The sequence below is a fragment of the Montipora foliosa genome, chromosome 7 (genome assembly GCF_036669935.1).
Source record: "Montipora foliosa isolate CH-2021 chromosome 7, ASM3666993v2, whole genome shotgun sequence".
Classification (NCBI taxonomy): Eukaryota; Metazoa; Cnidaria; class Anthozoa; order Scleractinia; family Acroporidae; genus Montipora; species Montipora foliosa.
In genome coordinates, this window is record NC_090875.1 from 33,968,152 (window position 1) to 33,989,674 (window position 21,523).

Consider the following 21,523-nt stretch of genomic DNA (forward strand, 5'->3'; position numbering starts at 1 on the left):
GAGAAGTGGCCTGCCTATCTCAACTGCTTTAGCATCAGCATACTCTCTATGCTCTTGATGTTGGCGCGCACGAGCATTTCCTCGTTCGTGATGTAGTCCTGCCACTGTATGCCCATAATGGAGCGAAGGCATCTCTGGTGCAATCGCTCTAGCAGGTTCACATGCTTTCTGTACAGAACCCAGGCCTCTGAGCCATAGAGGAGGGTGGCTATCACGACAGCTTTGTGCACTCTAATCTATGTTTCAATGCGGAGAGAGTGGTTTTTCCAGACACTCTTTTGAGAGCGTCCGAAGGAGCTACTTGCTTTGGCCAAGCAGCTTTCTACATCTGTTGTAGCAGTGGCATCATTGGAGATGACGCTTCCAAGGTAAGTGAAGGTGTCCACTGTATTCAGTTGGTTCAGTTGGTGACCGTTGATGTTGATACTGGGTGGGTGGTAGGTGTCACGAGGGGCTTTCTGACACATGACTTTTGTTTTCTTGAGGCTGATGGTTAGTCCAAAGGCTGTTGTTGCATTGACGAAGCATGCGACGATTCTCTGGAGGGCTTCCTCTGTGTGCGCCAGAAGGGCACAATCGTCAGCAAACAGCAAGTCAGTGGTCAGTTTTTCTGACGTCGTGGTGCGGAACAATAGTGGGCGCAGGTTGAACACACTACCATCGGTACGAACCCGAATGTAGATGCTATCCTGTAGATCAGCCTTTGCTTCACGAAACATCATTGAAAAGAAGATGGCAAAGAGTGTTGGCGCTTGCTCGCAGCCCTGTCTTACACCTTTCTCAATAGAAAACAAGTTTGAGAGCTCCCCGTTGTGTTTCACCTGTCCTTGCTGATCTGTATGGGGGTGAGAATCCCATTCTACTCAGAATACGCGAAAGTCCGTCTCTGCTCACGGTGTCAAAAGCCTTCCACAGGTCCGTGAAGGCTGCGTAAAGACCCATGTTTTGCTTCCTGCACTTCTCTTGAATTTGGCGAAGTACGAAGATCATATCTGCAATTCCCCGGTTGGCGCGAGAATCGCACTGACTTTCTGGAAGATATCGTCTGCAATTGCTGGTATCAGTCTTTTGAGTATAACACGTGCAAGAATATTGCCAGCGGTGGAAAGGAGAGTAATACCCCTGTAGTTTAAGCAGTCTGATTTCTCGATCTTGTTCTTATATAGGGACACAATTATAGTATTGTGAATCTGAAAGACGTTCTCTGGTTAAAAAATTGGTTAAAAATTATAAGCTTTCGGCTATCTATCTATAGCCTTTAACGAATGAAATATAAGAAGCACGAATTAAAATATATACGAAAAGGGGTGTAAAAATTCGATGCGGGTGAGAACTAAAATATGAATAAGAATGATCTAGAAAAAATTACAATAAAATAGAGTATTGTCTCGGTAACGGTTTAGAATTATTGTCCGCGTTAACAGTTTTAGCGGTATGCCAGGATTCCAAGGTTTTTCTAACACGGTAGTTGCCTTTGTCAATCACGCAAGCATTATTAAAGTCAATAGAGTGGTCATTCTTCCATGCATGGCTGGCAATGTTTGACCCTTTCGCGAAATTTTTTAGGTTTCTTTGATGTTCTTTTTTCCGCGTTAAAAAGCATCTTACACCCCTTTTCGTATATATTTTAATTCGTGCTTCTTATATTTCATTCGTTAAAGGCTATAGATAGATAGCCGAAAGCTTATAATTTTTAACCAATTTTTTAACCAGAGAACGTCTTTCAGATTCACAACATGTCTCATCCTGGTTACGGTGCAATTTTTAAACAATTATAGTATTTCGATGATCATATGGCAACTCTCCCCTCTCCCAGCACAGAGGAACAGGATTGAGATAATTTCCCGGAGTAGCTCTCCGCCGAGTTGGTATATTTCCGCTGGGATACCGTCAACACCGGAACCTTGTAGATGTTGCGTTTTCTGACTGCCATCTTAACTTTCTCTATATCAGGAGGGTTATCTAGCTCAGCTTTTACTTCTTGCTGCGGGATGATGATAATCGACGACTCCTGCACAGAGCGTTTGTCTCCAAACAGACAGCTGAAGTGCCCAGCCCAACGTGAGAGAATGTATTTTTGTTTGTGAGGAGTGTTGAGCCATCTGATGAACGGAGTGGAACTTGTGTTTGGTGGAAGGGTCCGCACTCCTCTCTGAGAGCTTCATAGAATTCGCTGGTCTTTTGCCTGTCAACATAACGCTGTACTTTGTCAGCTAGTGCCTGCCGCCAGTTCTTCTGAATGTCACGCAGCTTTCCCTGAAAGTGCTAGATGCCTGTCTGTATGTTGACTTGACTGACTGACTGACTGTCTGGATTGGATAGAAGCCCTTGCTAGGCGTGGCGCTTTTCATCTAATAACTTTTGGATGTCATCGTCATTTTTGTCAAACCAGTCTTTGTCCTCCCTAGCGGTGGCTAAGGGGTTACCGATACTTGCCAAAAGTGCATCTGGTTGGCGGGAGCGTCCATATTCCCGTGGTAGGCTCAGGCTCCAAGCTGTCTTTCCCCATTGCCAAAGTAATTTGAGCTAAACACCTAAGAAATACAATAATTTCATCTACAGCTGGCTTATAAAATTAAGACGTTAAGAGTTTTCAATTTCTTACAAAAGTCACTAAGCTTGGACACTTGCTTGACATATGATGGATGCTGGTTCTATAAATGTGAGGCCTTATGTGTAAATGACTTTTGGTTATACCGGTTAGTGTAAGATGGTCGGACAAAATTGTGTTCACTGTTACCTAGGTTGTAATGTTGTTGACGAAGTTCGAATAAATTTGAAAGTAAACTGGTCCATTTTTTTTAAACATTTGAAACTGAGAATGAGCGACGCAGGACTGATAGTACCACCTATGTTCCAGGCCCAAGTTGTTCAAATGGTGAATAATGCTATCCACCAGAAAAATCACTATCCATTGGATAGCGCAATTGGTTTCGCTATTACTTATCCACTGGATAGTTATTTATCCGGCGGATAGCGCTATCCATCGTTTGAACAACTGGGGCCAGGTGTATAAATACAAATATGTCTCCCAGGTGTATATATGGGTTATTGCCCAAGCGTGAGGTCAAGATAGCTGGATATTGGCTAAGTTCTTTTTTGGCGTTTTGGTATTGAGAGAGATGCTTGTTGGAAAGTGGGTAAAAGAGAACATGTCTCCTTTACAAGACAGCGGGAGTAATAAGCATTACATCAAAAAAGATGAAATCTGGCAAGCGTTCCGTAATAGTTTTCCTATGTCTCCAAATGACCAGAAGGAGATATTTTCCTCTCACTTTGGAAAAGCCTTGAAAAATTGACAATGTGATTGTCGTTAGGAAAAAAAAGAAAAAAAGGAGGATTCCAGGGGTTCCTTTTGAAATGTCTAGCCCAAGTGAATAGCGAAACAGTTGTAAATTGGGCTAATTGCAATTTAGTCCCAGGCTCTTCAACTGATGTCGTTGATAGAGAATATCTGTGGTAAGGATTTATAAAAATGGGTCTGTTGGAGCAACACCGTGAACTTTTCTTTTCCTTGTTTGGACGACATGTCGTCGGCACCTCACTACAGTGTCTTTACCGAAGAAAAAGAGGAAATGCTACATCGGTATCAAGATCATCGAACGACTAACCTCCAATATGACTGAGGTGAGAAACAACGCCGAAGATTGTTTTAAAGCAGAGCAATTGGGTGCTTTTGGCAAAATTAAAGTGAGGACTGGTAACGAGAGTGTTGCAGGGTCCCCGTACTGTGACAGAAAAGGAAATGTATGTCATGGTACGAAAACGATCACTTGTTCCCCTGAGAAACAACCTGTACTTGAATTCGTGTAAAATGATCAAAAAATAGTAACCGGCAAAGATAGCAACGGTGACGGTGACGACAACACCATTTTGGAGGATGCTCTAGTCACAGAGCGGTCGCACTTCTACGAAGACGAAATTCTGCATTTTCCGCATAATGTAAATGACAGTATTAAAAGCATAGAGGAATTCGAAAGCGTGAGTATTGCACAGTCTATCACAAGCAATGTGGAAGTGGACGGTAGTTTCATGTTGAATCCCTCAAAATAAAAGTGACGCAGTCCAAATATCAGATTCATCCCCCTTTGGAGACGATTCTCGAAGTGATGATATCGAAAAAGAGGCATTATTTCAACGCTTTCACAAAAAAAATCAATCGCTTGTTGCCGAGCAATCTACCAGGAACGCCGAAGAGTTGAAGGAGTACCTGGAAGCGATTTTTAAAAACAGCAATTCAATGGATATGGAACGAATGATCATCCACACACACGCAATACAATTTTTCGCCGCAACCGATGACACCACACATGTCTCAAGAGAGCATTCCCAACAACAATCTCTGGATGGTAAGAGAAAATCAAGTGCTCAACAGTCAATCCGCAAGTTCTTCTGTCCTTTAAATGAGCAGAGACCTCCGGATCGTTTTTATAAGAACTTATATCGCAGTAGAAATATTTATCTACTATTCCACACGAGTCAAGAATAATATGTGGAGGCAGAATAACTGCGGATGTGTGCCAGAACGTTCGCAAACCTTTTCCAACTGCAAAAACGGCAGGCAACGATGGTATACCCATTGAATTTATAACACCTTTTGGCCATTACCAGAAACCCATAAGGGTTGAAACGTGTAACGGCCCCTTGTGTGCTGGGAAACAAGCTTCTGAATATTCAATTTGTTAAGTACCATATTTGGAACAACAAGAGCGAGGGGTTTCCAAATATGGTACTTAGCACTGAAACATTCAACCAATCAATTCGCACTGAATATTCGGAAGCTGTGAATGCGCGTTACACGTTTCAACCTTATGGGTTTCTGCCATTACTTAGTGATCCTTTGATTGATTCCTTCAATGAAGCTTTTATGAAGAAGCAAATGCCCCCGTCCGAAAGGCAAGCAGTGACAGGACAAGGATAGGACTTACTTCGAAAATTGGAGGCCAATCTCTATGGCTAATGTCGACGCCAAAATCCCGTCCAAAGTTATAGCGACCCGTATTGTTAAGGCTTTACCGGAAAACATTCATAGCAATCAAACTGGGTACGTTTCAGGTCGCTACATAGGGGAAGCCGCAAGATAAATTCTTGACATAATGGATTGCTCGAAAACTCATGATATTCCTGGATTGATACTTTTTACAGATTTTGAGAATCTTTCGACAGTCTGTAGTGGAATTTTATGTTTAAATGCTTAGAATTCTTTGGATTTGGACCCAGTCTTACAAGATGGGTAGAAACCTTTTACAGTAACATACCAACTTGTGTTATCAATAATGGAACGCTCTAAGCTAGCTTTGAAATAAATCGAGGTGTAAGGCAGGGAGATCCCCTTTCCCCTTACTTGTTTATCATTGCTGTGGAAATTATTAGCAGTCGCTATTCGCTCATGTTCAGAAATAAATGGAATCAAAAGAGATTCAAAAGATTTCAAAATGTTACATTATACAGATGATGCTCAATACCTTTTTAAGTTACTTGATCAATTCGAAAAATTTGTTGTGGTCTAAAGGGGAATTACACAAAAACCGAAGCTATGTGGATTGGCTTCTCCCGTAATAACACCGAAACACCTCCAGCATTGAAATGGCGTAAAACTGTAAAAGCTTTAGAGGTTCACTTTAGTTACAACTAGTAATAGTTTTCACTACGTCAAGTGACTACGTCTGCCCCCTAACCCTAAGATAATGAGAATGGCAGTTGAAGTGTTTTCCAATAATTTGTGCTGCACATTGTGATGTCTTCATATTATGCAACATGTAATTAGGTATGCAAGGAAAGGATGGGCAACAACGCAACAAACAGTATTTATTTTCAATTTCCATCAACGTTTACTTGATACGCTATCAATTGAAAAGCAATTTACATAATTACGGAAAATGCCTTGAAAATATTATAGTAAAACAGGAAAAGGCAACATTTCGTCCTCATCTTTTTATCCACGTGGTTCTTTCCATGGTACCTTGAAATGCCATAAATAGGAACAAAAAGTCGGTTATTATAATCGGATCGCTCATTATTATTATCTGTGAATAACTGTTGAAAATATGATCGAAGATTGTTTGAAAAGATTGGTACTGAGACTATGCTTTTGCTTTCTGAGGTTGCGTCTAACAGTTTGTGGGCCGAGTCTGTTGTCCCTGTTTCTGATTTGTGTATGACAAATCGATCTCTGACCCAGGCAATATGATTTTTTATCAGATACTACAAACTTTGATTTTCAAAGTAAAAGGAATCGCCGTAAATATTCGAAAATTAATCACCTTCAATCGCTATGCTGACTTTCTGTTCGTGACCCAAGTTACCCAGAACACCTCGTGAACTCAGTGAGCAATACCGATACCACCTTGCGCGCTCGGTTGAGCAAATCGAGATTGCTTTCCCCTCCACAACATCTACTAATTTATATATTTTCCCTACCAATTTTCAAATTTTCCCTTTTTACGCCGGGGCTTCTATGTTGCCTCCAAGGGCAATAACGAAGAATCAATGCAAAAGAATTTTTAGGATAAGCTCAGAGGAATCAAATCTCAGATACGCTTGTGGAGTTGGAGAGGCCTCTCCCTGTTTGGTAGAGTCACAATTATTAAAAGTTTACTATTTCCTAAAGTTTTATACATCTCGTCAATTCTTCCGCCTCCTTTGGAGTTCATAAAGGCTTTTCAAACAATTATATATAACTTATTTTGGAAGGGTCCTAATAAAATCGCCAGGACAGCAGTAATAATTGATTTCGATTTGGTGGCTCAAAGGTAACTGATCTTACATCGTCAATTATGTCACTCCGACTTTAATGGATCGGAAGATTTTTAGGCGATAATTTTTATCCCTGGAAAGCGTATCTATTACATTTACTAAAACTTTTTGGTGGAGATATTTTTTTTCATTGAAAATGATTATGATATTAATGACTATAACATTTCCCCAATATTTTATAAGAAAATGTTACATTGGTGGTCAGATTTTCGTTGTACATTTGACCTTGTAAGTCCACGTGAAACAATATCTGGAACAATCATAACATTAGAGTAAACGGTAAACCTTTATAATACCTCTAATAGCGCAAACATTATTCTTTTAAGTTACTTAAAATTTGATTTGAATAACATGGAGTCCTTAATGATAATGCTTTAAAAGATTCCAACTTTCTGACCTGGACTGGTATTCGTTGTGCTGTACCAAGTCAACTGAGACTTCGAAGCCGTGAACTTAATAAAGATCATGTGAGATCACTGTAATTTAAAATCTGTGACAAAGTTTTTGATCCAGCGCTTCGCAAGTCTAGGGATTTCTACGGTTTGCTTATATCCGGTAAGGCGACAGAGTCCAGAGGCTTCACAAAGTTGAAATAAAAATTCTATATTGATGATGTGGAAACAAAAAAGGCCTTCTCATTAATAAGGTCCTGTATCTGTCAGAAATATGTGCGATGCTTTCATTTTAAAATACTGAATGACATTTTATTCACAGATTCTCGCTTAGCTAGGATAGGTTTAATACAAAGTGATTTAGTAACTGGTTACTAATACTAGTGCGGAAACAACTGATCATTTTTTTCTTTCACTGTGTTTGCTCACGTGCATTTTGGGAAGAATTTCAGTGAATCTTATTTGATTGCTATAGCCAAAGAACAAAGGAAACTCGAATTAAAGACTATCTTAGCTGGTGTCACAGATTCTAAATGTTCGCTGTTTAACTACTGAATCGTTTTAGGTAACCGACATTTATAGAACTGCCGTAGGAATAATAGTCTTCCTTTTTCTCTTCCTGTAAGGAAATAGTTAAAAGAAAATATGAAACTGAACGTCACATTGCTGCTAAGTATAATAATAGGAAGATGCTAGAGGCTAAGTGGAAACCCGTTTTGAATTGTAATAGGTGTGTAACCGAAAAAACGAAACTGTAAAAAGTAGTGTAAGTATTGTAGTCTGGTGTAAGAATTGTAGTCGAAGGAAGTATTGTATAGTAAGTAACGTATTGTAAGTGGTATTGTAAGTAATGTCTGTTTTTCTTGTGTAAGTAGTGTTCCCCGTGTTGCAATAGAAATAAAATAAAATAAAATAATGAAAATTGATTTTTGAAAGTAGGTATATAAAGCAATAACTCGGTTACAGCTACTCATCAAAATCGTCTCTCCAGGTCCATTAAACGTCCTTGCCTGATGTGTAGACGCGAGAGAGGTTTTCTAACAAAAAGAATGTATTCCACCAAATGTGACAATGTCTCTAAGCAAGTGGCAACAATAACTCTGAATTCTTACCGAGCTGTTCCTATTGTTGGCTCCAAATTGATATCTTCGCTTTTTTACAAAAAGCCCGAGCACATGGCATCAAGGACACCAAAAAAACGGCCACGTGACGCCAGACCAAAATTATTTAGGGGAGTCGGGAGCGACCTCAATTAAAGCAAGGGTGACACTATCATAAAATTTACAACTTCCTCGATTGCGTTTGACTTAAACAACTCCTATTTTCCACAAATTTACTTGTTATCCGACAGTTCAGTGTACAGACTTAACTGATTAGAGTGTAATAAGAAGTGCTAGTTTTGTACCCCATATTAACCATGTGAGCGTTAGCCGTACTAGTGGAAATGGGCCCACACAAGGACAGAGAAAAAATCTGACCAGGATGTACAGACTCCTAAATTGGGGCTTGCCTTCTTACTTTATTTCTTTCTTTCAGAGTGACATTAAACAATTTACGCATCTTTTGTCAGTCTAAATGCAAACTTTCCCTTACTTTCATAACTTAGCTCTTCTTCTTTTCTCGGAAATTGCAATATTTCTGATTAATTGGTAAGAGGACTTCGTGTCATCCAATTCGATCCGTAATCATACTCGTGATAAACAAATCGGACTCCCGCTGCGAGGTCGTCCGATTTTATTATCTCCATATGATTACAGACGGACCGAATTGGACTCCACTCAGTCCTATTGCCATTACTCAATAAGTATAACAAGAAAGAGGTTTTGTGTCGTACATGCGCCACAAAATGAAACCAATACTAGGCGTTCTTGTTGAAGGCGAATATTATCCGAGTCGTTGTGTCAACTTTTCAGAGCGGCCTCTTCGCTCCATAATTGCTAACAGGGAGTCGACGAGGGCAAGAACAAGAGAGAATAATAGAATTAACTAGCAAAACAGTAGCTTTGCGCGCTCCGCACATATGCACATGCGCTTACATTTTCGTACATTTCTTTGCCGTCCTCGTCCCGATAACGACGTGAAATGAACCAGTTTGAGGTTATCTTGAGGCCCTGTGCAACATAGTTAATAGATGTAGGCTGGTTATGAAACTCGACAAGTTTCTTTGTTTCATGTTTTTGTTCGCTTTTTTGGCCTTGACCCTGCACAAAACCCAACAAAAACACACTTTTTTCGGAAGGATAACCAATTAAAAGCTTCGGCTAATTTATTCATATTTAACTTGCGAACCAAGAACAAAAGATTGTGCAGGGTCACGGTCGGTTCAACATCTAATTGCGACTGTATTGTTTCTGCTTTTGAAATTCCCAGGGTTTCATAACCAGTCCCTAGATTAACTATGTGTGCACCTGACATCAAATTTTTATTTTAAAAAATTCCAAAAAAACAAAGATAATTATAGCTGACGTTCTCACAGCAGTTGACGTCGTCTATGCTTAATTTCGGTCTCATCAAGTTATCACAGCTGTTGAGTCCCTAAAGTTCAAGTTCAAGTTCAAGTTTATTTTCAAACATGAAAGTTAAATTTTGCAATGAACACTACACGCATATAGCAATCCTAATCGAGGCGTGCGATGTAATCGCGTACATGGCGCAAACTTAATAGAAACGATTTTAAGATAAAATAAAACCTAACAATACACATTGGGATTACACAATGGACAGACTGAAGAACCGTTGCATAAGTATTACGATATTATTAAAGTAAGTGAATAAATAATGAAATAAAACAGAATTATAAGGTACGATAGTAATGATTATTCAGTTTTGTTATCTATGAGTAGGCATCAACATAAGCACCCTCAACTCAGAGTACTGTAAGCAGAGATTTCCTAATTCGTTTTTTAATGGCCTTTTTGTAAGTGCGCGCCAATCAAGATGAAGAGAGTTTCATAATCTTGTTCCAAAGTTTGCAAAAGACTTCAACTGTAAGCTCAGTCGCGATTCGCTAACAATAGTTGCCCATAGCTGATGATCGTGTATTATATAGGACCTTTTCAACCAACCTCTAGAAACACCAATAGCAATAGAGAAATATACGACCTCTGGTGGACGAACAAAAGAAGCTAATGAGAGATCTTTTGTTTTCATCCACAATGAACATGGCGGCGGCGATGACGTCACGTGAAAACCTCCTTTTCATGAATGTTAGATGAACGATTAAATAGTTTTTGAATGTTCTTCGGTACAATATTATTAAAGATATCATGCATATGGGTAGATACTGTTTCAAAGTAAAGCATATCACTTGGAAGAATATTAGAAGAGACAAACAATGGGGTAGCATGGGATCTAGCATTACAAAAGAATATGAGGCGGCGAGCTCGTTTTTGAAGAACAAGAATCTTCCTTAAATCAGGCTGAGCAGCTTGGCCCCAAGCAGCTATACTGAAAAAGACACGTGGAAATACGAGTGATCGATAAATTTGAAATCTTCGCAAATTAAAGAACTAGTTTCTTTGAAAGGGTGCATGTGATGATGAAACACTCAAAGGGTAGCACTCTTCTAAGAAAGCCCAGAAAACGAAAATTTCATTAGAAATTGTTTTGCCCCACAGTTTGTCCCGTTGAATCTAAGCCGAGGTCACGGTTTCTGACGCCATATTGGTTGGGGATAAAACACAGGTTAAATTACAGTGAATGTATGTCTATTTGGCCATTTATGAATAAGGTCTATATATATATATATATATATCTCGAATGAAAATGTGAAAAATAAGACAACTGACATATTATAAATCAGTAGTCTCTAAGAATTGCAGATGTTAGGTCTAAATATATTTCATTTCCTGTCAGTGGGTTGTCAGGTATGTTGTACCTGGGAGCTTAAGTACTCCTTTAATTTGACTTAAAACTGCAGCAAATTTATCATTAAGGTGCCCCTTGAAGGAGTACAATGCGACGGTTCAGGTGAGAATTGAGGTGTTACTAAAACGAGGAACCGTGGATCGTGGAACCTGTGGAACCACGTCAAAAACACCTTTATTCCCAAAACAACCCTAGACGATTATTTCTTTGAAGTTGCACAGTCTTTTGTTGGAAACCATGGTCAAGTTGATGGTAGCGTGTTTATTTTGATCTAAACTAGTAGTAGCTATCGCTAAGTGCCAACGAAACAGTCAATATAATACATAAATTTGGTTTATCAACGGAGTTGATAATGTAAATTGACCACCGTACAGAGATTCTAAAAGCTGGCCCCAAGCTGGCCCCACAGTTTCTTTAGAAACTACCCCTTCATTCAATATAATACATAGTTTACAGATTTGTATCAGAGTTCCAAAACACCCAATAATATGGAAAGTACCGCTGTAATTTTTGAACGGCCGTAATTTTAACAGGAAAATACAATAATTAAGTTGAATAAAAGCCGTGCGATGTAAAAAATCGCCAAAGCGTTTTCAGACTTTTCAGCGTGGGGCATGTAACGGGCCAGTCAAACTCTTTCGAACATGAAAGTTGTTTCACTTGTAGAAATTTTATTTTGCAAGATGCAACCATGAATTACAAGTCAAATTGATCGTTTATCTATATTGAGTGAACGAGCCCAAAACTAAACGGGCGTTCGTGTTCTAAAAGCTGGCCCCAAGCTGGCCCCACAGTTTCTTTAGAAACTACCCCTTCATTCAGTATAATACATAGTTTACAGATTTGTATCAGAGTTCCAAAACACCCAATAATATGGAAAGTACCGCTGTAATTTTTGAACGGCCGTAATTTTAACAGGAAAATACAATAATTAAGTTGAATAAAAGCCGTGCGATGTAAAAAATCGCCAAAGCGTTTTCAGACTTTTCAGCGTGGAGCATGTAACGGGCCAGTCAAACTCTTTCGAACATGAAAGTTGTTTCACTTGTAGAAATTTTATTTTGCAAGATGCAACCATGAATTACAAGTCAAATTGATCGTTTCATTTTTTACTTTGCAGACAACATATTTTCTTTGAAAATTAAATTAAATTGTTCACGACTCAATGGTTACAAAACGAAAACACAAAGTGCGCTACTCGCGGGCCGAAACAGCGGCCGATTAGAACACGAACGCCCGTTTAGTTTTGGGCTCGTTCACTCAATATAGAACACGGTGGTTCGAAAATAAATATTAAAGAACACTCAAAGCAAGCATACACAACACAATGGTCAGGGAAATGGGAAAAATGTGTTTTCACTCACCTCCGAGCACAAGATCATCAATAGTCGCTCGGGTCATGCGAGTTTGTCTAATGACACACATCAAAACACGCGCTTTCATTGGTCCCTACTAAAATCTCCAGGGAATCTTACATTACACTACGTAGCCTTACATTACACTTTCCACACAACGATCGACATACTTCGCGCGGCATTAGGCTGGCCGCCTCGCAAGCCTCGCGTCTTCGCTCTGCTTGCTCGTTGGCAATAAAGTATTACTTAGTACTCACCTACCCACTTACCTACCTTTTATCACATTAACTTTCGTTGTTTCATCTTTTAGTCGGTTAATTTACTTTAGAAGATATTAGCTCCTTCGAACTACTCAATTTTTTTTATTTATTAACTTTGCCAGTCAAGCTGGCAGAGCGCCACAACAGCTTGCGCCAATTACTGTGTCCCCTTTTTTTAGCCTCCCAACCATGATACACAAGAGAAGACAGACCACAACACCGGGAACTACGTGCCCTACTCTTAGCCTGCGACAAGTGTATGGGTTCTTTTACGCCCCACAGGATTATTAACTTTGAAGGGTTGTGAGACGGGACCTCCGGCTTATCGTCCTTATCCGAGAAGACTTGAAAGTCTAACCATTTGCAGATGTAGTTACAAAGCACTTTCTCCTTAGTTATTTAAAGACCCTGAGTGTTGGTCCGGCCGGAGTTGAACTCGCGACCTCCTGCGTGACAGTCCGGTGCTCAACCATCTGAGCCGGTGCGCGGTACACCATAAACCTGACTTTAAGTAAAGTTAAGTGTGTGTATGACTCTTATACCATTTCTCCAAAATTCGAAGGTCGTCTTTTCTTTCTTGTCTGTAGATGAACTCTCTGAAATAATCCCCAAAATGTTTGACTTGCACTTTTTAGATTTTGTTTTCGTCGTATATCTTAAAGGTATCGAGCTGCTTATAATCAGAAAGAAAACGGCAAAATAAAAGTTAAAGGAGGTAGTAAAAAACGTTTGGAATAAGAGAACTTGAAACAACAACATATGGTGTACTTACAATACTTTCAACAATTGTATTTAAAAGCAGTTTGTTATTTATCTAAAATATTTAATAGCTCGTATAGAAGTATACACTGGCTAAGGGGGATAGGCACTTAAAGAGTGATAAAAGCAAGACAAGCTTTTTAAACAATGTACCTGAACAGGTGTTGAAAACACCATGTGTTTTTGCTATATTCCAGCTTCCGTTCAGCTGCGAAAACGTACCATACACGGTATAAAAATGAATGTGTCAACGTAGTTCTAATCAACGAAGTGTGTATACTAAGCGAGAAAGAGAGATCCAAGTCCGAGCCAGATCGTCAGGATGAATTTCTCCAAGCTCATGCTCTTCTTTGATATATCTTTTATTTGGGTGTTGGCTTCCACAGGTACAGCGACCAAAGAGGTGATGGCTCTGATTTTTTGCTTTTTTCTTGGCCAAATTATAACCTTAATGTGACTTAAAAACCTAACTTCAAACTCTACAACTGCGAAAAAGCCCATATATAGTACTAAACTTCCCGAAACGAATGTCAACAATTTCTAACATATTAACCATCGCCAGAGGCGTTTCTGAAATCGCTCATGGCAACCATGGTTATGCCCTATATTTTTGACCAAAGCTGTACCTCTTGTAATAGTTTCTCACTTTTGAATTCCCGGCAAAATTCAGAACATAGCTTTCTTTTATTTAAATGTTTCATCCCTAACGTGTTTTTGCCTTTTTCAAAAAAAATATTTCAAGGGGGCTAGCAAGTCAAAGGGGATCCGCAATGCCTCATTATCCACATGGGTGTGGTCCACAGAGCTAACACCCACAATGCGAGTAAGTGCATCCCACTTGTATCTCTAGGTCTTGAAGTTCACCGTGGTAACAAAATAAAGAAGCAATCTTCTTAGTTTGATTTATGGAGGTACTGCAGCCCAGTGTTAAGTGCTTTCCTTCAGATACGGAGATCCCGGGTTCCAGATCCGTTCTGACCACTCGTTGAATTTGACCCTGTTAGTTCCTGGTTCTAATTCTAGGATGCACTTGTAAATAACCAACTGGTTCGCTTCCGGCCAGTTGGAATTCTTAAAAGCGGAGCTCAGGCGCCAGCGGAGTACCATGGGTAAGAATTTTGGGTAAATCTATAGATGCGAGAAATTTTGGTTATGACGTCAGCGCAGTTATTAAAGTCAAGAATCGGAGTGAGAAAAACTTAAAGCTGGGTGTTTACTTTTAATTTGTTTAGAGATTTTTTTTTGCTCTGTATTACAAATTTTGACATATCTTTCGAAGATTTTAAATTTTGAATCTGATAAGATTGCCCGGACGACCTATGACAAAAGAGCAGAAACGAAATAATTCGGTTAAGTTGTTTTGTTTTTTTTATTTGACTGCTTTTCGTCAAGACTAAACAAAAAAATAAAATTGTTTTATCCCGTAAATTCGTTGTTTAAGTAAGGCCAATAAGAAACCCGGGAGCTTGGCTAAACCAAATTTATTACGAACTCAACTACGGATATCAGATTTCCAGCATTTTCATTGGCTCGATAGAAACAGGCTGCCAGTTCATATACCTGCTGTACCTAATATGGTCAAGGAAGGCGTCAGCAATAAAGTGAACTGAAAACATTTTTGCCGCTCTGAGAAAAAAAATGACCAACAAAACCCGTTTTCGACCGGACTTGACCGAGGCAGAAGTCGATGCTTTAAGACTGGTTTCCATATGATCTGCAATGGTCTGCGGTCGGTCTGCGACACGATCGTCGATCGATAGGTCTGCACCACGTCACAGACATGTGGAAATGCACACGGTCTGGATGATCGGGAAAGTTGAATCTATTTCTACTTTGCCGACCATTACGACGCTTCCGATTAAGAAATTTTTAATGGAAACCTGTGTCTGAGATGATCTATGTACTATCGGCACACTATTGTTCGTATTGATACACGTCTAATCAGACTTGAAGTAAGTTCGCTTCTTTTTCTCCTCGCTTCACAGAGGATTAATGGTACGCTTGTCTGCGATCGCTTCAGATTTAAATGGAAACATTTGCCTCCTGTGTTTACGATCGTCTGCGATAAGACCGACACCGACAGCTTCCGATGGTCGCAGACTGCCGCAGATCATATGGAAGCCAGGCTTTAGTCGACAATACTACCCCCGGAAACATCATGGAATTTTTAATGAAACAATTATTTTACTCGGGCTTGCTGGATGTAAAATGATTATAACGAACTCGGCGCTACCCACCTCGTTGTTTATCTATCACTTAATATCCAGCGCGCCCTCGTAGAGTAATTGTTAAATACTAGGAGTAATCAAAGATTAATAAGTGCGTTCGAAGTTCAATGAATTTAGCTAAAATCATACAAAAAACATAGGAGGAAATTAGTTGAGACATTAAAGGAGAAAGACGAAGTATTTAAACAGCAACCATTCATCCGTGCCAGAGGCAGCACAAAGATATTGTAAATATGCAACAATCTGATGATGATCATGTAGATTTATTGAATATAGTACAAAGGCACACTCGTTGCAGTACAAATTATTGTCTTAGAAAAAAACAGAATGAATCAGATCTCAGGTGTAGGTTTCATTTTCCATTTCAACCTTGCACCAGTACAAAGCTAGAATTAGATGGAAATGCCAAATACAAGGCAAAAATAATAACAAATCGATGTGACGTCATAACTGCCCGCCCGATAGAAAGCCCAAAAAACCCTCAGAGCTTTCGCTATCGTTCACGGGAGACCTACGAAATTAGGAAGCCTTCTCCTTCGTCGAACGCAATTAATTACTCGTGCTTTTTCATTGGTCCTGAAAAGCTCCTAAGGGGAGACGTCAATTAAATATGTTTCTTTTATTCCTTCTTTAAAGGATATCAAAAGAATTTGAAAACAAAAAAATCGTGAGAGAAGGAAAGTCAAACTCAATTTACGCGAATAAGTTAATGCAGCAGGTATGCATTAGATTCATTTCTACTCGATCAATTACTCCCTGATCTAGAGACATTTAAATATGAAGTTAGCTACATACGAAATTTTCTTAAAAGTATATTTGTTAGTAGAAGCAAAAACTTTTAGCAAGTTTTTGTCTCCTTTTAAAAATCCAATTTTAATAGTGTACGATACATGTTACCTAATTTGTAAGCTTTTGTATTGGATATATTTTCAATGAAGTGTTATTAATGTTAAAATCCAAGCGCGTTTTTCTTCTTGCTTAACAAAAGAGACTCATTTGCATTAGATTTGGCACATGTAAAATGCAACGTTTAACAAGGGCCTCAGCAAACTTTATTTAGCATACGTTTTCGACAGTTCCTAGAGATAACTTTCCGAAAAGAAGCAGCACACAAATCTGCGAGCCATCAGCGGGGGAATGAAAATCCCAACCTTAGACATCTCACGTTTTTATTCATTTTAAGAGCGCTGAAATAAGTGATCACCTTGATTGTCACCGGTAGTTTCACCTTCCTCGTATCTCGTAACCATTTTTTACTGATGTTGTAAAAAGAGAATTAAATTAATGACACCAACGGTCGCACGACTTAGTGCGAGAACATGATGCACTAATATAATTAGCTGACATGTTCGTTACCACGACGACATCAATATCGTCATATGTGAAAAATAAAAACAGTATCTTCACTTTTTGCGCGACGAAGATATCAAATTTTAGGAACAAGAAAAATCCCGTGATTTCTTCCATATCTATACAAAAAAATAAATTATATGGTTAAGTCCATTAGGCTGAAAAACAGTGAACTTGCTCGGGCATTTCGTAATTTATGGTCACTCGTGATGTTTTGAGAACTTTCAAACCATCAATCGTTGCCATAAATCACAAAGTAATGCCCCGTGAGGCAGTTGTTAAATTTAATCATTGTATAAAAATATTTAGAGTTTACTTTGCTGTTATGTCTACAGACTTCGTTGTATAGAAAGTGCAAAACTCAAGAGGATTGCTCTGTAGACGAGTGTTGTGCCTTCTGGAGAAGAGGAGAAGTGAAACTTTGCAAAAAGAATCTCTTAAGAAAGCAGCGATGTTATCCTTTACAAATCGTAAGTAAAAAAGAAACTGAAAACGTCCCTTCTAATTAATGTAAACCCCCAGGGGCCTGCATTTGCAAAATTTCCTAAATATTGTGTATGCTAGATTTCTTCCAACTTTAGGCTGTCGAAAGGTGAAAATCTAAATAACCTGCGTTAAGGCGTTCTTTTCTTTATCGAAAGCGCCCTTTCTAAAGAAAAGTCTGCCTGATCGCGGGTTAGAATCTAAACAGCGCGTGTCGCGAGTCGTGGGTCCAGCAAAATGTATTCTCCTACATCCAAACTTTGTCTTTCTCTGCTTTGATGGGAGCCACATTCCTTGGGCAAATACATTTGTTCTGTAGCACTATCGTAAAGTATTTTCTGAAAGGCAAGTCAGGGTTAAAGATTAGGGTTAAGGTTTGCTCTTAGCTCAATTCTTCCTCATTATCTGCACATATGAAGTAACTTTTTAGCAGTGAGAGAAGTTAGAATAAGTGAATTTTCAAACTTTTATGAAAAACAGTAGCGTGTCGTTCGCTGTTAGACTTAAAGTGTATGTGACAGATTACTCTTTATTTACTCAAGCGAAACATCAGATAAAACAACCAAAAAAATTATATACCGATTGTCATTGGATGCCTTTCAAAATTGGGATTTTCACTTCCGGGGGTTACCAAACCGTGCGAGTAAGGAGCATATTGCACACCAGCGACATCAATACCAGAACGATTCCAGGGCCCAAATTTTCCCTGTTTTCAAACTGCTGCACCTATCGTGATTGGTGCTCTTGGAAGCATATCAAAAGGTGCAAAGACCTGGTTTGGCAAGCTTGATGTACCTGACTTCCTTGGAAGTGTACAATTATCGGCCATCCTTGGAACTGCTCCGCACTTGTTACGGAAAGTGTTGTGTCTCTAACCTACGGGCAGTTGCTGAGACACAATAAACATTACCCAGTAGAAAACCCGACAACTGGAGAGAATCGAATAATAATAACAATAATAATAGTAATAATAATAATAATAATAATAATAATAATAATAATAATAATAGTAATAATTGTCACTTTAATCGCCGTCGCAAGTACGTCAACGACGCAGCTCAACAAGGTCCAACCGAAAGCATGCTATGGCGCCTCTGGCTGCCGCTATACGGTCCATGTGTTCGAATGTGTGACCTTGGATCACAGCTTACAGCCAGATGGAATCAACAGTATGCTGGTTTTTTCTGGAGGGGGGAAACCGGAGGACCCGGAGAAAAACCCTCGGAGCAGGGTACAGAACCAGCACAAAGTCAACCCACTTATGGCGTCGGGTCAGGGAACCGAACCTGGGTCACATTGGTGAAATTTCAAATTCCTTTCGTTCCTGTATTGACGTCACTGGCCTGCTATTTCCAGTCTCCTTACTAACGCGGTTTTGTACCCCACGGGAAGTGAAAATTCCGATTTTTTAAGTGCTACTGTGACCAAAAATCAATTCTACTTATTTTTTGTATTTTAAAACTATGTGAACTGAACATTAAGTGACCCAGGTTTTAATTCTTCATCTCAATATACCCCTGTTTATTTTTACTGAAATTTTCCTAATTAATGATCCGCTATTACTAACTTCAAAATCTTGAGAGAGGTAGATCGAGGATAAGATGATGTCAAAGACTCCCTCGTTTAAAAATGCAATGCGTGTGCACGCGTTGAAGTAACATGCCCCCCGGGAGTTTCGAACTGTCAGGCTGTTAAACTCGAGTTTTGCATGAATAATAAGCTGCGCTTACACACTGCAACTTTAAGCTAGTGAGTCTTTGACGTCATCTTATCCTCGATCCAACCCTCTGAGGTCCAATCTGTCAGTCTTGGACGTGAATAATGGCGGACCCTGAAATCTTTAACTTGCACTCAAAGAAAACAGCCTTAGGATAAAATTCAAAGCTCACAATTTGGCCATTCAGGTGTCAAGCAACTTGACGCTTTCGAAATCTGAAGGGAGAAGGGAAGTGAATTTTTAGGTCATAAAAGCACTTTAAAGGGATAAAAGGTATCGAATAAAAATCAGCATTCACTACTTGCACAATCCCACAATGTAATCCGTTTTGGGGGTTCTTTACACAAAAACAATACAAGTTATTTACTCTTGGGACTGTATCATGCTTCAGTGAACATGATATCCATTGTTTTAATGCAAATAACGCACCCACCCCCCCCCCCCCCCCCAAAAAAAAGAGCTGTATTATGGGATTTGTGCAAGTAGGGAATGGACTATTTTTGGTTGTTTTTATGTCAAAAACCACGATCTTTCGATTAGGTGAATAAAGAAAAATCTATCATATACACTTTAAACTCAATGCTAAATCTCGCTATTACCTTCTTATCCTCTTGCCTTTATATCTGCTTTACTTCAATAACTTCTTCCTCACCATTTTTCTTAACTTCTTTCTTTTTTGGTTGCTATTTTCGTTGTTCTTCTCTTATTTGCTTGGTTTTTCCATAACGTTTTTACTTTTGCTGTGTATTAATGATCCTCTCTGGTTTGTCACTACCTCGTTTGAACTCTCTGCTGCTTTTCTCCGTTATTTGCCACCACGATTTTGACGGGTTTAATTTTTTGAGTTTCAGTGTTGACTAATCAGAGCAAAAAAAATCAATAGTTAAAAAGGAACGTTTGATCTGAATTGCATTTCAGTGTTTTTTAATTCCTTTCATTTCAGCCCGGAATGTCACTTGTTTGCCCATGTGCACCAGGCCTCACATGTGCTTTGACAGCACCGGCCTCTGACAAGAGAAAGACAGTGTACCGATGCACAAAAATCCCTATATCCATAGATGAGATAGACAGATAATTTTAGCAAGCCCATCATCCGTGATTCATTTTCGTGTCAGCTGCCTTCAGAAACCCATTGGACGTTGATTATGCAAACTTTCTAACAGAAGAGGGCGTTGTATATCTCGATGTACGTACTACTAGGAAAAAGCGAGAGACAAATAAACTATTTTCAGGTTTATGACTAAATTTGATTTCTTTCGTTTGTTGATACTACGGGAAGTACAGAGTTGTGATGGAGTTAAATAAACTGCACGTACGTTTAAGGCCTAAGGTATCCCTTACCTTTATGCTGCGTTATCGGTACTAAAACAAGATCTGCCATTGTCCACTTATAAGATTTTGGCTATGTCTCTGGAGATTTTTGGTCACGCGGTTGCAAGCCAAGGACATCCGGCGAGTTAAAAGTCAGCAATAGGCAATAGGCCATTTCCGAGTTCATGTCTGCCTCCTCTTCAAAGCGAGTTTAAGTGCGAAGTTTTTGTGATCGTAATTACTTCTACTTTACATATGAATGAAAATTAATTTTCTCAACAAAAACTTAGCTCTTAGACTCGCTTTGAAAAAGAGGTAGACATGAACTCGGAAATGGCCTATTCGGTAAATACCATAGTACTCTTTGTTTGTCTCCCCAAATTTTGCATAAGCATTGTTTTTGTTTTCTCTTGGGACCATTGTAAGCCCCAAGAGAAACTGGACACAGTGATTATGTAAAAATTGGGGGGACAAACAAAGAGTATTATGGTATTTTCCGAAGAGGCCTATAGGCCAAGTTCGATATATCAATATTCATCACACATGGCTAAGAGGCTTTATGGTTAAGTTTTAATATTATTTTGCTTAGAAATCTCCCTTGAGACTTGTGAGACAAAGAAAACAGAACAGAGCCGTGAAATTTGACCATTAAGCCTCGTAGCCGTGCCTGAACAGATCGAACTCAGCCTATTGTTATTTAGATCCCAATTGCAAAAAACAGTGGCTTCATGGGGTAGACAAAAGAACCATTGTTATTCCGACTAGGCCTTGCTAATTAGATATTGTTATGCTCGCTTTCTGATCATGAAAGGTTTCGTGAAGCACTTTAGAATGTATATAAGCGATGTCATCATTATCTATCATGTACTTCGAGCTCGATAATGATGACATGGAGTCATCGAAACGTCGTTCTATTTTTATATCGCTTATATGTTCGCTTTGTTCCGGCTTTTGTTTTTAATTATTTCGGATCCGGTATATGAAAGACCAGCCAGCCTAGCACTTCACTTTACACTCTAATCAGTTAAGTCTGTTCAAATTTAAG

The 21,523-nt window shown here is 39.2% G+C and overlaps 1 protein-coding gene across 1 annotated transcript; it reads left to right on the forward strand.

Annotated features, from left to right (window-relative positions):
- The first annotated feature begins 13,678 nt into the window (after window positions 1–13,678).
- LOC138010320 (uncharacterized) lies at window positions 13,679–20,242 on the forward strand. Its single transcript, XM_068857242.1, has 4 exons — window positions 13,679–13,792; window positions 14,132–14,212; window positions 17,303–17,437; window positions 20,111–20,242. Exons 1-4 carry the CDS (start codon window positions 13,712–13,714, stop codon window positions 20,240–20,242), a joined length of 429 nt encoding a protein of 142 aa, XP_068713343.1. The 5' UTR covers window positions 13,679–13,711.
- Window positions 20,243–21,523: the final 1,281 nt, after the last annotated feature.

Coding starts and splice junctions, on each gene's coding strand:
- LOC138010320 (XM_068857242.1), top strand. CDS start 13,712: ATGAATTTCTCCAAGCTCATGCTCTTCTTTGATATATCTTTTATTTGG. Junction 14,213..17,302: donor AGCTAACACCCACAATGCGA/GTAAGTGCATCC, acceptor TTATGTCTACAG/ACTTCGTTGTATAGAAAGTG. Junction 17,438..20,110: donor GATGTTATCCTTTACAAATC/GTAAGTAAAAAA, acceptor CTTTCATTTCAG/CCCGGAATGTCACTTGTTTG.